This window comes from Schistocerca piceifrons, chromosome 4 (assembly GCF_021461385.2).
Source record: "Schistocerca piceifrons isolate TAMUIC-IGC-003096 chromosome 4, iqSchPice1.1, whole genome shotgun sequence".
NCBI lineage: Eukaryota > Metazoa > Arthropoda > Insecta > Orthoptera > Acrididae > Schistocerca > Schistocerca piceifrons.
In genome coordinates this window covers 138,906,791-138,925,433 of record NC_060141.1, presented here as the reverse complement: position 1 = coordinate 138,925,433, position 18,643 = coordinate 138,906,791, and the positions used below count along the sequence as shown (strand labels likewise).

At 39.6% G+C, this 18,643-nt stretch overlaps 1 protein-coding gene across 3 annotated transcripts in view; it reads left to right on the top strand.

Annotated features, from left to right (window-relative positions):
* The window catches only part of LOC124796315 (NHL repeat-containing protein 2), a 164,308-nt gene that overhangs the window by 26,460 nt on the left and 119,205 nt on the right, over nucleotides 1–18,643 (top strand). For all 3 annotated transcript variants that reach the window (XR_007016744.1, XM_047260442.1, XM_047260441.1), the window contains exons 3-4: nucleotides 6,449–6,608; nucleotides 8,517–8,806. Coding sequence is in view for 2 of the 3 variants with exons in the window: in XM_047260441.1 (XP_047116397.1) it covers nucleotides 6,449–6,608; nucleotides 8,517–8,806 (450 nt within the window). In the remaining variant the exon portion in view is untranslated. The remainder of the gene's footprint in view (nucleotides 1–6,448; nucleotides 6,609–8,516; nucleotides 8,807–18,643) is intronic.

The window sequence follows — 18,643 nt, the reverse complement described above, 5'->3', positions numbered from 1 at the left end:
TAAGGATAAAGAAGTGAGATTTTACCAGATCCCAATCCATCCTTTCACAATATTTTGCACATCCACAACACCTTCCAGAGCCCACCTACTTTTCAATTCTTCTTTTAGAATATTGACAAGACCTCTACATCACACTACACCTTTACTGTAGTTCAATGCGTTGTATAGTTGTGTTTTGATTCCATATTCCCTGAGGCATTTTGCTTTCTGAAGGTTCTTCACTTGCTAGAAACTGGAAGTTTCAAGCAGCAGTGTTCCTTTACACAATCTGTTGGCAGATTTTAATATGCCAGCAATGCTCTCTAAACGATTTTGAGTATAGAATGGCGGAACTTTGTCAAGGCTGTCCTTTGTTTTCTTAACTATTTAAACACCATTGCTGTGGGCACACCATTGTTGGATGTAAGGAAGAAGCCATTTGTGGCAAATACGGTGAAGCCACACGCAAAGGAGACAGTTGTTCATCTCTTCTGAAGTGTTAAATTGCTCTGGGGATCACCCTGTCTGGATTAGGGACCGCAGCGTGTTCCAAGAGAAAAGGAAGAAGCAGGAGATTAAAACAACATGGTGCATCCAAGAGGAAAGGAAGGTGCAGGAGATTAAAACAACATGGTGCATCCTGTATGATGAGGCCAATACGTTCTGTAAGGCCAGGCAACTCCTACATTTGCTACCTCCTTTGCTTCAGTTCTTAAGCAGCCAGTTCAGAAAACCATGCTGCTACACAAACGGACTTTGTTAGTGTCAGCACTAGTACCTGTGGTTTTCAATGCATCTTCACTGTTGCTGTTATTTCAAAGAACATCAGAAAAGACTGTAGTTGCTGCCAGTGTGGAGCTCCCTGTCCCTCCTAATGTTCAGTCTCATCCACCGTCCAGAGCTGCCACTTCCACTGTCACAGTTGTGGCTCCCAAACCTAAACCCCACACCAAAAAAACAAAGGTAAAGTGTCAACTGTTGATGGATATGGGCAATAAGCAGTGTGATGATGTCAATGTCATTCTCTCTGACATCCCTCACAATTTGTCTAGAGAGCCAGTGGACTTTGACGTCAGCCTGGGGCACTCATCTCACCCCAAGACTTGGCCTCCATCCATTGCAGGCTCCCCTCCCCAGCAGAAAGATGGGGTGAAAGTACTATCCCCTTGATAAATGACCCTCTTACTACAGTAGAAAGGTAATGGGCTCAGGACACATGTGGAGAACTAAAGCTCCTAGCACAGAAACTCCCCCTGTGCTTGTGTTTGCAGAAAATGTATTTTAAAGCATCTGATGCCTCTGTACTACAGTACTAAACCCTTCTTCACCAGGGTGACCTGACTGGAGAAATGGCCAAGGGAGGGGTTGCTGTGTTTGTCAATAATGCCCATCACTCCTCTGCTCTCCCACTGGCTACTGACCTGCAAACAATTGCAACTGAAATTCATGTGTGTTAGAGGAACACCGTTTGGTCACTTTGTTTACCTCCACAAGATGCGATAGACTCTTCAGCTCTCACAGACCTTACAAAACATCTCCCCTGACCATTTCTCCTGCTGGGAGACTTCAATGACAATCATGTCTCGTGGGACTCAACCCCTACTTGCCCCCAGTATTAGCTTTTGGAAAGTGTTATGACATCTCACGAGCTGTCGATCCTCAACACACACTTCTGTGCTGCTACTGGGTCATCCTTCTGCTATATGATGTCTGCATATTCTCTCTTTACTGCTTTTGCTCATAGGTCAACATTATCAGGGAACAGTACTGCTAGGGTAGTGGAGGGGGAAGTGCCAGTTTGGAACACAAACCACCAGTCCTCTATGTGCTTTCAACAGTGACCTTGGGGTGCTGCTGTTGTAGAGGAGGCACATGCACATCTACGTAGTTTGATCTTAAGTGTTCAACTGCCATGACATTAGTAAATCTTATCACAGATTGCCATCATGCTTTGAGCATGCTCAGGATTCGGTACCAAGCATTACTTAGTTGGAAACTACAGCATTTATTTATAACTCTCTACAGATTCTTTTAAGAGGCAATTCCAGAATATGTTAGCTTGTGAAACAAACTTGTTGCCTTCATAAATTGTGATACTCCCTGTAGATGTACTGTGCTCTGCAACAGCTGACTTTGTCAGTTGGTCTTTATCCAAGTGACTCTGATGTTCCATGCATCTTCCCTATACCATCCAAATGGTCTGGCCTACTTATCTTTTCCCTCAGTGGCATGGGATATGATAGGCACTCAGTTCCCGAAGTTGTAGCTCATCCTTAACAAATCGCACAAGACTTTGGCTTAGGTTGTGGGTGAAATTCACACTAGATATTATATTTCTCTAACGTTCTTTTCATTTTAATTGATGTGTTCCTGATATAAGAAATAAATGCCATTGCAACAGGTTTCTCTTCTTCCTCTGAAAATTGTGGGCTATGGTTCTTTAGTTTTGGACACATTGGATTTCGTGATTGCCATAACCATTTTTACCAAAAATGTCTATAGATGCCTCAGCCCCACTGCTAAATACTCTTGGTTTGAGATTTTGCAAGCGCTGTGCATTAGTTTGCTTATGAAGGCTTCTTGTTATGTGGGTGCATCACAGCTGGTGGCATGTAAGTGTACATCTGTATATACTGGTTTACAGTAAAACTTGTGTCCTATGTGCCATCTGACCTTTGCTTGATGAGCACATCTGGAAGTGGAATTTCACAATTTTCTTCTGCTTGTATATCCATCATGTATCTGACGTTTTGGTGCAAGTAGTCCAGATAATGAAAACGTCTTGTAGACGGAGTAGTGTGTGTGGCTAGATGTGAAATTTATCGTCTTCATATTGGAAGAAACACGAGTACTTGGAGGCCACTGACTTCAGCCCCTTTTCTTCAAATTCCTCCATAAACAGTCTTTGAAACAAAATTGGTTCTTTATTCACAAAGATTAATAAGTGCTGTCAACAGAATATATCAGGTTGATTCCACATTTTGAGATTTCTAAGAGGATTTAAAACACATTCCACACCAGCACTTCTAATCAAATTTCATATCTGTGGAGTATTATCTCAGCTGTGCGACTGGATTTGTGATTCCTATCAGAAAAATCATAGTTTGTAATAAATGATGGGAAGTCTTGTAGCGAAAGTGGAGTTATGTCTCCCATAAGAAAGTCTAAAAATCCTCTGCTGTTCTTAGCCTGCATAAATGATTTAAGAGACAATCTTTGCAGCCATCTTAGATTGTTTGCAGATGATGTTGTCATTTACCATCTAGTAAAGTCATTAGAAGTTTAAAATGAATTTAAAAAATATTTTGGAAAGATACCTGCAGGATGGGATGAGTGCCAATTGACCCTCAACAATTAAAAGTGTATGGACCTCCACTTAGTACTAAAATGTTTTCCTTAAATCTCTATGGAAAATGTAACAATAGTAAATAAAGGATAGTTGCTGCTCACCATATAGTTGCAGAGTTGCAGATAGACACAACAAAAAGACTGTTAGAAAGTGAGCTTTGGGACAATGAAGCCTTCGTCAATTTTTTATGAAAGCCTTGTCGGCCGAAAGCTCACTTTCTGACAGTCTTTTTGTTATGCCTATCTGCAACTCAGCATCGCGGCTCTGTGGTGAGTAGCAATTATCCTTTTCATAATATTGTTCCATAAATCTCTGTTACATGATAAATCGGACAAATGTAAAGGCTGTTAATTCTACTAAATACATAGAGATTACAATTACATATAACTTAAGTTGAAACCTTCACATAGAATGTGTTATGGTGAAGATGAACTAAAGATGGTGGTTTAGTAGTAGAAGACTTAGAAGACGCAATAAATCTGTTGACGAGACTGCCTCTGTTGTGTTCTTCTGTACTCTTCTGGTGTATGGGATCCTTGCCAGATAGTATTGACAGAGGACACTGAAAAAGTTCAGAGAAGGGCAGCTCATTTCATATTGTCATGAAATAGGAGAGATGATGTCCGGATATAAGTTGGAGTGGCAATCATTAAAGAAAGTCTTCCATTGTAGAGAAATTACTATCACCAATTTTCTCTACTGAATGCCAAAGCATTTTGTTGACTCCCACCTGCATTGCAACAAGAGACCATTGTGATAAAATATGAGAAATCAGAGCTTGCATGGAGAGATTAAGATGCTCATTTTCTCCACTTGCTATTTGAGTGTAGAACAGCTAAGAAATAGTCTGAAAGTGGTTGTACAAACCCTCTACCAAACATTTGAGTGTGAATTGCAGAATAATTATGCAGATGTAGGTTTTTTTTCCTTATTTTACTTTTAGATGATCAAGAAGGAGTACTGTGGTAGAGTATTCAGTCAATTTTGTCCTCACAATATTTACTGGGACTAACTATTGTGTGTGTTTAATGGACTGCTCAGTACAATCATGTCATCTTAACTGAAGAGAATGAATAATAATTGTGTCTCTGTGGACTAACAATGCTTTGAACATAGCTCACTCCATTCATATTCCTCTGTATGTGCGGTTTGGATGTTTCCTCTACCATGACACACACTATAATATATTTTCTTCATACAACAATTTAAATCAAGTTAAATGGCATTCATAGTAATTATCATTTTTTAACGATAACTAATTGACAAATCAGATTGCACATAGTCTTGTGCAAATTACCAATGCAAGTGTAATCCAGAATGGAGATGTGACACATAGTTCGTAATTGTAGCAAGAGGTTTATGGAAAAGTAGATGAACAGTAAAAAAGTCCTTTCCTCCCAGAGTGTGGGGCTTGTGCATCCTTCAGACTTTCTTTTCATATAACAATCGTGTCATCATGATTTGTCACAAGCCATACTTCATCAGGAAAAGTACATGGTGACAGTTATTGAACTGTATGAAACAAAATCATCATAACTTCTGAATGGTTCGTGTTAAGACGTTCAAACTGCACGGTTGGTACAGGGCATGACGAGAATTAGTATGTACATGCTTTTGATGTAGTGACACAGTCTACTTTCATTTGGATGAGTTCATCAATAAACAAAATTGGTGCATTTGGGGGACTGTGAATCTGCATTTTGCGATCAAGAAGTCTCTTCACCCACAACAGATGACTGTGTGGTGTGCAATGTCCAGTTGCAGAATAATTGATGCAATATTTCTCAAAGGCACAGTGACTACTGAATGGTACAGTGAAGGTTTCGGAAGATGATTTCATCCTCATTATCCAAAGTGACCCACAAGATGTGGCTCATGCAGGTCAGAGCTCGACCGCATCGAAGCAGAAGAGTGTTTGATGTCCTGGAGGAGCACTTTGGGGACCGCATTGTGACTCTGGGATAACCAGAGGCCACTGTCATGCACCTCGATTGACCGCTATATTCTCCGGATCTGAACACGTGTCTTCTTTTGGTGGAGCTATATTAAAGACAAGATGTACAGCAATAATCCCAAAACCATTGCTGAGCTGAAAACAGCCATTCAGGAGGTCATCCACAGCATCGATGTTTTGACACTTCAGAATGTCAAGCAGAATTTAGCTATTTGTTTGTGCCACATCATCACCAATGATGGCAGACATATTGAACATGTCATCATCTAAATCCGAATATCTGTAGTGATGTTTACATGCTGAATAAAGTGTGTGCACACTGTAGTTTGTACCTAATTTATGTTTTCTTTTGAGATAGTCCAACAATTGTCAACCTGCATGTAGGTGTAAGGAACACATGTACCTCAGCAGCTAGAGACACTGGTCATGTGTGTGTGAGTTGCATTTGTGTGAAAGAGAGAGAGAGAGAGAGAGAGAGAGAGAGAGAGAGAGAGAGAGAGTGTGTGTGTGTGTGTGTGTGTGTGTGTGTGTGTGTTTTGGCTAATTGAGAAGACGATGTCCGCAGCTCATGGTCTAGTGGTTAGCATTGCCGCCTCTGGATCACAGGGTTCCGGCTTTGATTCCCAGCCGGGTCAGGGATTTTTCTCCATGCAGGGACTGGGTCTTTGTGTTGTCCTCCTCATTTCATTATCATTCGGGGAAAGTCACATGACTGGACTGTGAAAAGATTGGGAGTTTGTACGGATGCTGATAACCATACAGTTGAGCACCCTGCAAACCAAATATCATCAGCACCATTGGAAGAAGACCTATTTGCTGAAAGCTTGCTTGTTAAGTCTTTTTCTTGTGCCTGTCTGCGACTCGGCTACACCATTATATGGTGAGTAGCAGACTATTCTTTTCATAATATTGTCATTACCATTGTCTTGATTTTCGATTGTTTGAACACTTATTCAAAATTGATAAATTTAAATCATTTTATGTGTGTTAGTTTGCGATGGCAGTTGAGTGGTCACATCTTATACAGCCCTTCCTTATGCAAAAATGTTTTTAACCAATGTTCAAATCTATCGTACTATAGCAAAATAAGAGAAAAATTCTATTTCTCTTTGCATGCAAATATTTTGAACAGTACAAAGTATTATGATATTTTTGTTGTATTTCAGGTTGGTGTACACAGTGCAAAATTTAATAATGAAAAAGATTCGGCAAATATTCTTTCCGCCTTGCAACGCTATGAAGTACATCATCCTGTCGTTAATGATTCTGAAGGTATAATGTGGAATGACATTGCCATTCCATGCTGGCCTACACTACTTGTGTTGGGTAAGACTTTGGGAAAATAAATTTAAAAGCTAATTCTTTGATGTTTTATAAGTGTGCATGATTACCACTAAAATCGTAACTACTCTGCAATCTAAATACTTAGTTTCTGACTGAAGTTGAAGTCATGCTTAGGAACTAAAGAGAAAAGCAAACTAGAAAATTATGGAGAAGGTTATGTTCATTGCATTTTACTTCTAGAAATACATAACTGGAAGGTGAACACTGTAGTTCAGGACATCGAATGCAGCAGGCACTGTGAATACCTGTGAATTAATAATTCATTGCATAAGATTAATATAATAATGGAAGGTCATGAAAGATGTGCAGACTAGGGAGTAACTACAGACAACTGCACGCATTATAAATGAACTATTTATCTTTTGGAAGTGTTGAGAAAAATTGAGCTGACTCATGACAGTAATGGCCACTATTTCCAGTAGACTGCAGAACAATTCTACTACCTCCAATGATCACCTCACGTAACAACCCTAAGGACAAAATGAGGGAGATTTTGGCTTGTTTTCTGCATCCCATTTGAAAGTGGAACAGGAAAGGGAATAATTAGCATCAGTACAAAGTACACTTCATTATGCATTTTAAAGTGCTGTGCTGAATATGTATCTAAATGTAGGCCTAGATTTGGAATGCTGCCTGCCAGCAATGACACAGTAGTTTATCAACATCATTGTTTTTGTGGTTTCTAAACAAAAATGACAAATATATTTTTAATGAAACATAATATTTTAAAGGTGATCAAACTTTTTTGTTATTATTAATATAAGGTACTACTTGTCATTAAAGAATCCAGCTAACATTTCTCCCTGTAATAAAAGTTGTGCTCTTTAATATTTCACTCCTTTCATATATTTTTTTGGTGAATTAATGGTTTGTTTATGTGCACTCATCCTCACAACTGGCGAATCTCTCTCAGCTTGGAGTCTGAGTGACCTGCCTCCCTTGTCTAGCCTTCCCCAATGTACTCTCTTTGCTCCCTGAGGAGCTGCTAGCTCTGAAACCTAGATATAGTTTTTCCTGCTTTTACAAGATTATCTATCAGCTCCAAAAGATATGTATATGCCTTTCTTTCTCTACTTTCAAATACATTTCAGCAATAGTTGGATTTCAACCTCCAGAAGATAAATACTGGCAAGCCATTCTGTCTCCTTATAATTTTATAACTTTAAGAAATATATTTTTTATGTTTTTATAAATAAAACTATAGATGTCATGAACCTGAAGGTTGGTTTGAACATCACAGTGCTTTACCAGCCCTGGTTGTATTGGAGGGATTAAAACAAGTGACAGGTGACAGATACAATTCTAGGATTGACTGGGGATTATATCCTAGACCTTCACAATCATAGTGTGGGACGTACCCCTGGAGCCCTCAACGGAAAACTATTTTAGGTATCCCCTTAATCATCCCAGTTACTTTCATTGTAATTGCATTCCCCGATAAAAATATCCAGTTTGGTGTTATTATTTTAGTCATAGTTTTATAGCTTTTATTTCATCGTCATAAGTAGAACTGGTTGTATAATGCTGAGGAATATTTTTCAAGTGTAGTCTATAGTCTGGCAGATATAGTTACATGGTGCAGTAAGGGTAGCCAACTTTTTGAACACATGCTTCCAAACCTTTTCTGTAGTGAATATGGCTTGGTGACTTCTACTTATTCAGTGAACTAAATGGAAATTGACAGTAATCTATGAACAGTCAATGCATTACACTGTCATCCAGCCTCTCTTTGAGTGACATATATTGAGAATAACAGTTTTTGTCATATATTTTGTGTAATGTCATCTTTCAAAATCTTAAATGGTTTGTGATTAAGCATTTATTAAGTCTGTTATCTGTTGTAATTGTGCCACATTGTTTGTAAGCAGCATATTTAACTTTCATTTACAGGTCCATCAGGTGAGCCCATTTTGGTGCAGGTTGGAGAGAGTGGTGTCGCAGTAACACTGAAATTTGTAAAAATTGCTTTGAAATACTTCAGAGAGAAAGGATATCTATCAGAACACACCCTGCCTGTGACACCAGCGGCACATTTACGCCCAAAGTGTAACAACTCACTATTGTTCCCAGGAAAGATCACTGTCTGTCACTGCTGCAAGGACAAACCATGTGGCACCATTGCGATTTCAGACACTGGCAACCATCGTGTTGTTATCATGTCAGACTGTGGTAAAGTTGAGGTGAGAGACAGTTTTGTTGGTTAAGATACTTTTTTTATTTAAATATTTTTCCCCATACTTTTATTGCCAATATGATATATATCATTACATCTAGCTTTAGAACCCCTACAAAAACTGAAGACAAGCGAGCACTCATGTACAGGTATCATGGAAAGAACATCAGCACACTTGCAGCTTTTGAACTTTTGTTCTCCTTGGTATATATATTTTTATGTATATCAGTGTGTGTTAAAATCCATGGAGAAGAAATAAAAACTTTGAGGTTCGCCGATGACATTGTAATTCTGTCAGAGACAGCAAAGGACTTGGAAGAGCAGTTCAATGGAATGGACAGTGTCTTGAAAGGAGGATATAAGATGAACATCAACAAAAGCAAAACGAGGATAATGGAATGTAGTCGAATTAAGTCGGGTGATGCTGAGGGAATTAGATTAGGAAATGAGACACTTAAAGTAGTAAAGGAGTTTTGCTATTTGGGGAGCAAAATAACTGATGATGGTCGAAGTAGAGAGGATATAAAATGTAGACTGGCAATGGCAAGGAAAGCGTTTCTGAAGAAGAGAAATTTGTTAACATCGAGTATAGATTTAAGTGTCAGGAAGTCATTTCTGAAAGTATTTGTATGGAGTGTAGCCATGTATGGAAGTGAAACATGCACGATAAATAGTTTGGACAAGAAGAGAATAGAAGCTTTTGAAATGTGGTGCTACAGAAGAATGCTGAAGATTAGATGGGTAGATCACATAACTAATGAGGAAGTATTGAATAGGATTGGGGAGAAGAGAAGTTTGTGGCACAACTTGACCAGAAGAAGGGATCGGTTGGTAGAACATGTTCTGAGGCATCAAGGGATCACCAATTTAGTATTGGAGGGCAGCGTGGAGGGTAAAAATCGTAGAGGGAGACCAAGAGATGAATACACTAAGCAGATTCAGAAGGATGTAGGTTGCAGTAGGTACTGGGAGATGATGAGGCTTGGACAGGATAGATTAGAATAGAGAGCTGCATCAAACCAGTCTCAGGACTGAAGAGCACAACAAAAACAACAACACACACACAAATGAGATGTTTTACCTTCATGGCTTTAAGGAAAGTGAAAGAAAAAGAGAGTGAGTGTTTGTATTCTGGAAAAAGAATTAAACTTTGAAAATTACAGTTGATTATCTACTCTTTCTGTTAGCCTTTGTGCCTCCCAAAAATCATTTGTAGGTGGATGGTTAGCTGATGTCGTTTTTTTGTATGATGTTTCCTTCCAAGAATTTTCATTGTATAAAAACAATATAAAAAGTGGCCCTTATTAAATTAAGCAATGTGTGTTTTTGCATAGTATATGCTATATTGATGTTTATTAACAATTTCATTTAAATATAAAAAAAATGTTAGAGCTATTGATGTGAAGTAGTACTTCCCTCCCTCCCTGCTCCCAGTGAAAACTGTATCAAAATCCTTACAGTAGTTCCTGAGATTAGCCTTCCTGTATAGACAGAGAAACATAATGGGAGACTTTAATTTGCAATACATACAGAAGATGAAGATGTGTAAAGATTCTTTTAATAGTAATTTCAGGTGGTTCAATTATCTGATACAGTTTTTCAGTTGAGCACCACCTTGGTAGCTTATGTGTCCTTAATCTACCCCAGCTATCCAATGATGGAAAGGAGACATACAGTTTAACATGAAATCCAATGTGTCATTTCTGATAAAACTCTATATCATTGAGAGATGACTGCTAGGTAAGCAGACTAAAAAAATTTGTGGTCCAACTGGGGTTCAATTCCATGATCTTCTGGCTTCCAGGCACATGTCTTACCAGTAGACCACAGCTGTCTACTTTACCACTTTTCCCACCAGATACTGCCTACTCTGTAGCTGACCAGCTTGTACCTCACATTGTTGATATAAGATGTCACTCCAAACGTCAATTAAATATGAAACTGATAACAATACATACATTACACACTTGTAATTACTTAGCAGGAATATATTAAATATGCAAACCTTCTTTATGAGTCAGTCATATTAGTGAAAACCATGTCAAAATCCCTATATCAGATCCTGAGATTAATCTGAACATAAAGACAGAAATCCAACAGTGAATTTAATTTATAATATTTAGAAATAAATATACACTGATGGGAAAAAATCACAACCAAGAATGAGTTGTGGGACATAAACGAAAGATGATAGGTGTAGTTCTGCATCTGAAAGATGATATCTATTCAAATTTTGTGCCAGGTGCATAAGAGTGGCACTAGTAGCACCACTAGGAGGTTGCAAATCAGGTTTGTTCTAAGTACATTCCATAACAGTCACGAACATTAGTTACCTTTGACATTGGATGTAGTGAGTTGGTGTTAGACAAGAATGCCTTTAAAGTGACAAAGATGCAATTATCAGCACCTCACACAGTTTGAACGAGATCATGTAATAGGGCTATGAGAAGCTGGATGTTCCTTCTGTGATACTGGAGAAAGGCTTGGCAAGAATGTAGCCACTGTACATGATTGCTGGCAGTGGTGGTCACAAGAATTTATGGTCACCAGAAGACTGGGCTCCAGACGGCCAAGCGGCACTACCTAGAGGGAAGGCCACCGTGTTCAGCATCGCATCGTACTGCATCTGCGTCAGCATTTGAGTAGCAGCTGGCACCGCAGTGGCACAGTGAACTGTTACAAATTGGTTACTTCAAGGACAGCTCAGACCAGAGGCCCTGTAGCGTGCATTCCATTGACCCCAAACCACCTCCATCTGTGACTTCAGTGGTACCATATGAGAGCTCATTGAATGGCAGTGTGAGGTCTGTTGTGTTTTCTGATGAAAAGAGGTTCTCTCTCGGTGCGGTTCGGGGAATGATTTTGTATAACAGTAGGAGCACTGTCATGGTCACCCCACGCGCTGACTGCAAATCTGCATGATTCGATATATTTTGCTGCCTTTCATGAACAGCATTCCAGGGGGTGTTTTCCAATAGGGTAACACTCAGCCACATACTGATGTTGTAATCCAAGATGCCCTACAGAGTGTTGATATGTTGCCTTGGCTTGCTCAATCACCAGATCTGTCTCCAATCAAGCACATATGGGACATCTTTGGACGACAACCCCAGCGTCATCCCAAACAGCTTAACAATCCCTGTATTGAACGACCAAGTGCAACAGGCCTGATACTCCTTTCCACAAACTGACATCTGACAGTTGTACAACACAGTGAATGGACTTTTGCATGGTTGCTTTCAACCAGTTGTTAATGTACCATAATTTCACATTTGCAAAGGCTTATCTTGCATTTACATAACCTGTTAATCACTTAAATATGTTACCTAGACAAATATATTCACAAAAAATCATTACTCTACATTAATTATTTTTTGAGATTGCAATTTTTCCTGACAATGTAAAAGAAGATATAGGAGGCATATATGACTTATTTTAATCATTATTGCATGGACATTGCTTGGTATTAACTAATAGCATGTGCTTTCTGAACTTCCTCTAATCAATTTATTGCATATTTATAATCTGTTACTTGACCTGGTGCCTAATCACTGTACAGGTTGTGTTATTTCTATTACTACATTGTAATTTTTAAATGATTAGTTCAAACAAGGAAAACATCCAGCTGCTGTTGTTGTGGTCTTCAGTCCTGAGACTGGTTTGATGCAGCTCTCCATGCTACTCTATCCTGTGCAAGCTTCTTCATCTCCCAGTACCTACCACAACCTACATCCTTCTGAATCTGCTTAGTGTATTCATCTCTTGGTCTCCCTCTACGATTTTTACCCTCCACGCTGCCCTCCAAGGACCCCTTGATGCCTCAGAACATGTCCTACCAACCGATCCCTTCTTCTAGTCAAGTTGTGCCACAAACTTCTCTTCTCCCCAATCTTATTCAATACTTCCTTATTAGTTATGTGATCTACCCATCTAATCTTCAGCATTCTTCTGTAGCACCACATTTCAAAAGCTTCTATTCTCTTCTTGTCCAAACTATTTACCGTCCATGTTTCACTTCCATACATGGCTACACTCCATACAAATACTTTCCAAAATGACTTCCTGACACTTAAATCTATACTCGATGTTAACAAATTTCTCTTCTTCAGAAACACTTTCCTTGCCGTTGCCAGTCTACATTTTATATCCTCTCTACTTCGACTGTCATCAGTTATTTTGCTCCCCAAATAGCAAAACTCCTTTACTACTTTAAGTGTCTCATTTCCTAATCTAATTCCCTCAGCATCACCCGACTTAATTCGACTACATTCCATTATCCTCGTTTTGTTTTCAAGATACTATCCATTCCGTTCAACTGCTCTTCCAAGTCCTTTGCTGTCTCTGACAGAATTACAATGTCATCGGCAAACCTCAAAGTTTTTATTTCTTCTCCATGGATTTTAATACCTACTCTGAATTTTTCTTTTGTTTCCTTCACTGCTTGCTCAATACAGATTGAATAACATCCAGCTATGTTATGTTTATTCACAGTACGACACGTATCATCCGTCACCTTTGGGGCTGGGATATGGGTTGGAATGGAAGAAAGGACAGATTGTCTGAAAGTAAAGAAAAATATGAATTTTGTTAAAATAAACAATCTCTGAACTATAAAATGACTGCTGTACATATGTATACTGTTCTCTACAGTAAAAACATTGCAGTAGACTGCACAGAAGCTGTTATTATTATATATCAAAAAAGAGCAATATTTTACAGTATGTATATACTGTACTGTGCATACAGTACATATCTATGGATGTATGGTACTTGAAAAATCAGAGGAAATTCTAGACTTAGCTGCAGTGTTCTTCCATTTCTTGATCCACAAAATGTCCGTAGATTTGTGGTTAAGTTCCGCTCAAGGTACTGAAGGGTAATATCAAAAGCGTTCTGGCATCAGTGTGTGAATCTGGTTAGGCGGTTCTTCATTATCACCATCCATGTCCTCATTCACAGTTTCTTCACCAGTTTTTTTCCAAAACAATGACAAGAATGTGGTTGTCATTGAGCTCTTCACTGGTTTCACAATCTTTATCATATTGGACAGTCCACTCCTCAATTTCACTGGCACAGATGTTCGGTAGATATTTGACATCTTCCTGCACGTCATTGTTTTGTTCATTTTTGATCTGGTCACTTTCGGTCATAACTTTCGGCTTATGCAAAGATTTTCACAGCGTGTCTGGTTTTAGTTCCTCCCATGATTCTGAAACCATATAGACAACATCTTTGACTTTGAGGGATTTCCTAGCTTCAAGTATGTTACAACCTTCATGAGAATTTTCTAAAATTGAGATTATATTCTCTCTGCGGTACCGCCTCTTTAACCATTCTACCACTCCTTGATCCATTGGTTAGATAAGTGATGTGACATTTGGTGCAAGGAAGATAGCTTTGATGTCACCTACACTAAATCTCCTCAGATAGATATTATAGTGCGTTATCGAGCAGCAGTAGAACATGAACAGGGAGCTTCTTTTGTTTCAAGTCTGATAGAATGAACTCACCAAAACCCAAGATTTGAAAAGATTACAGTCAGTTCCAGCAGATTTTTGATTGCGGTAATAAACCAGCATGGAAGATAAATTAGTAATATTTTCAAATGCCCTTGGCTTCTTACATTTGCCAATAATGAAGAGGGGAAGCTTATGTGTACCATCAGCATTGCTGCAAGGACCATTGTGTAGCCTATCTTTGTTAAGTTTCATTTAATGCAGTGAGTGTTTTGATTGGCAGTGTTTTATAGTTTAGGTATGTCTCATCTGTATTATAGACTTGGCAAGGTAACAGTTCATTTTCTTTGACAATTTCTTGAGGCTTCGCAGAGAACTCCTTAGCCGCCTTAGCATCAGCAGAAATTGAAACAAATCTAACAGCATAACAGATTTTCCAGTGACGACTCCAGCCTGCACTAGCTGCGAACTCACTTTTTGTGCAAAGCTATTTTTTCTGTTATAGTGGGACCAGATATTGGGGTTCCTTTCCTTCTTTCATGGTTGAGCCACATCCACAATGTGTTATCAGGCAGTTCAAGTTTAGGCTTTTTGAATGTTTTGTGATTCGTAAGAGCATTTTTACCATCTTTCATCACTATATGTGATTCAGTGTCTTTCTGATTTCTTCTCCAATCTTTTATTGTTGTAATGCCTACACTGAATTTCTAAGCAATTTTTTGAAATGAATCCCAGTCTTCATAGCACTGCTAGTTTGCCATTTAATGAAAGAGTAACATGTTTACATTTCACTCCTGACATATAGAAAAAACATACATACAACTGTGTAGTGCCTGCAATGTAAAACAAATACATACAATACTGTGGCGGGCACGGAAGAACATTGTCGTAAAACTGCCGAAAGTGAGCACTAAAAACTTCACTGTGCAGTACTGTACAATAAAATGCAGACAACACAGAAACAATACAAGAGATGATGGAGCACTAAAACAGACAAGCAGTAACAACACTTACCTGTAAACCACAATGGTGTGACAGGTAGTGAGTCACAGCCACAACTCAGGCAGAGTTAAACTCGTGCACAGTCAGATCAACAGGGGCAATGGACCAGCCATGGGCAGACGAGAGGGGTTCTCTGTAATAGTATGCTACAGTTGTGGCATCCATCTCACCAGGCATTAGGGACAGGATTAATTGAATGATCCTTTAGCAGATGTCCTCGATCATCGAGGATCAGCGCATGAGATGACACAGAAAGGACACATTTCACTTGACATTGTGTGGTACTACTCACTCAAAAGCTTTATCATTACTGTCTTTTGGGAACTAAGTGCTTCGTTTACTTTGTTGTTCAACAGGAGGGCAGAAATGAATCCACTTTACGGCCAGTACATATATTTACCCAAATTTGTTACCATTCATTGCCCACCTTTCATTGTAATGCATCTCTAATATCCAATAAATTTCCAGTTTCCACCTGCATTTTCTCTGTACTTCCTCTTTGAAGTCAGTGCAGAGTTCTTATCCTTCATATAAGCATATCTATAGGGTATATTTCCAAAACTATGAGGAAGAAATCTATTTTCATTTTTCAGTGGCACCTATTTGCTGTAGGGATGTTCCCCTGTGTGTTCTTCCCAAAAGCTTTACCAGCCTTAACTACCTTATTGTATGAGTCCAGACATTGGCTCCAAATGAAACTATAACTATAAGGATTGCCTCACAATACCATTTCACTGTGTCCCATCATAACATATACTGGACTGTGGTTGTATTGATAGTTAATCTTTTGCATAATTTTAAGGCTTGTTCAGAGACTGCTTTTATGTGGCCTTTAAATGTCGATCCCCTGTCAAGATAGAGGGCAAGATACTAACAAACATGTTGCCTCTTGATTGACATGTTTTTGTCCTTATGGTATAGTCACAATGCCCTTGACAATTGAAAACACCAGTGATAAACAAAGGTACAGGAAAAGTTGGTTGTTTTAAGAAATGTCACAGTAAAGTTTCAGTAAAAACTCACAAATAAGATATCTGAAAAACATTGATTGTGATTTATTTATTTGAATAAGTCACCATTTTCAAATGTTTCTGAAATGATGACTGATTTTATCAACAATAGGAAAAGAATAGATTGCTGCTCACCACATAGAGAAGACGTTGAGTTGCTGACAGAGACAATGAAAACGATGCTAAACATTTAGCTTTCAGACAAGAAAAGTCCCCCATTAGAAGTAGAGAACACACACACACATTCACATAAGCATGACTCCCACACCTGCTTCTGACATGAGCAGCAGTCTGAAGTGGGTGGTGAGGGTAAGGAGGAGGCATGGCATGGGGTAGGGAGGGATACCTGGTAGGGGTTGGGGAAGATTTTGTGCTGCTGTTGAAACAAGCAGGAAAATGGTGGAGACAGAATGATGCTACTAGATGCAGAGATGGATGCTATGCTAGGGGAGGGGAGAGGAGAGGTATGCAGAATCTGCCAGAAAAATGTATACACTCTTTATCAGGCTCTATTGAGATATCAATATTGTCATTCCATTTGAGTTATGAGTGTCTTGTAGTATGGTCTTTGGCCCAACAGATGTTTTCATTCCTTAAAGTTTGTATACATTTTTCTGATGGACTCTGTAGAGAAGGGGAAAAGACTAGTAGATGCATTGGTGCATAAAAGGCATGTATAGTTCTGGAGTGGGACAGGGAACTGGGTAGAGGTCAGGGATTAGCAAAGGTTGAGGACAGGGTGGTTACAAGAAAGAAGGATCTGTTTTAGGGAGAGTTGACACGTAAGCAATTCAGAGAAGCTGGTGTTGTTTTAGGGATCCAGATATATAATGATCCAGATGGTGCAGACTGTGGAGCAGGCACTGATGTGGGTAGTGAGGATAAGGAGGAGGCATGGCATGGGGGCAGTGTATTCAGGAACTGGATAGTCCAACTTGGCCGTGGTTTGGAGGTGGCCATTCATCTGGACAGACAGCTGGTTAGTTGTCATGGCCATGCAGAAAGCAGCACAGTGGTTGCAGCTTAGTTTGTACATCACATGGCTGTTTTCATGGGTGGCCCTGCTCTTTATGGGATAGGGGATGCATGTGACAGGACTGGAGTAGTAGTGGGAGGATGTGTGGCACAGGTCTTGCATCTATATCTGTCGCAGGGCTGTGAACCATGAGGCAAGAGGCTGGGAGCAGAGGTGAAATATGGATGAAAGACAAGCCACAATCTGTGAACAGTTTTGTCCACAGACAACACACGGCTATGTGGATTATTGGTGTGGCATCTCATGTCCCACGTTCTTCCCACCGATATAGTTATTCCTAGACCTCCAAATTCATCCCGTGTCCTCCCTTACCCTTGCACATTTTCGTGTGTTATTTTCTGTACCCTCCTGTGCTACACTTACTCCATTGAAACCCTTACCCAACCTCCCTCTCCCCCCTCCCCGCTCTCTCTCTCTCTCTCTCTCTCTCTCTCTCTCTCTCTCTCACACACACACACACACACACACACACACTGATTGTCTTTTATTTTTATCCACATATTTTGTACAAGTTTTTTTTTATCCCCCACAATGGGTCCTTGTTTTTTCAATGTGCTCCACTACAGAAAAGTTTCCGTATCCCTAGCCAGAACTCAGTCACACATAACTATTCCTGTGTTGTTACCCAGCTCATGGAATCCCCCAAATGCATTAACAGTCAGATTACCAATCTCCAGCTGCAACCCCCTCCTTCCACAGTGACCCCTATCTGGTCAAATTCTGTTGGTCCATAGCACTCACCAACCTTGTCCTACAAAACCATGTAAATCAGGCCAAAACATCCTTGCAATACCTCCTACCTGTCCTTAAAATTCTCCTGCTCTGCAATCCCAGACTCCTACACCCAATCTCCCATAGTGAAGCTCTTTCTCTCCAGGAGCTAGAGCAGCATGTGCAATGCCACCTCAAAAAACTCTCCAACCTGTTTACCTCCTACTCCCACCTTGAGCTACCACTACCTGTGCAGGAGCCCCCATCAAACCTCCCCTGGATTCTGCCATAGCTGACAAACCCTATTTTGGAGACCTACTGCATGTACTACACCCTATGAAATGCTCTTCCACCACAATGCAGTATCTGAAATCCAAACAGAACTGAAACTCTGTCATAAACCTGTCCTCCAAAAGTCCCAATCTAACAAAAGCATCAGTCGCTTCCAAAGGCCTTACTTTTTGTCCCACTCCCAAATTCAGTCATGCTGGACGTGTTAAAGATTTTCTCTCCTTCCCCATGTTCCTACAGTGGAAACAGTTTTTCACCACCAATCCTACCAATCAGAATCAACCCAAAACCAAACTGAACCGTGCCTAAATGAGTTCTCTTCTCCATCCAACTGTGAT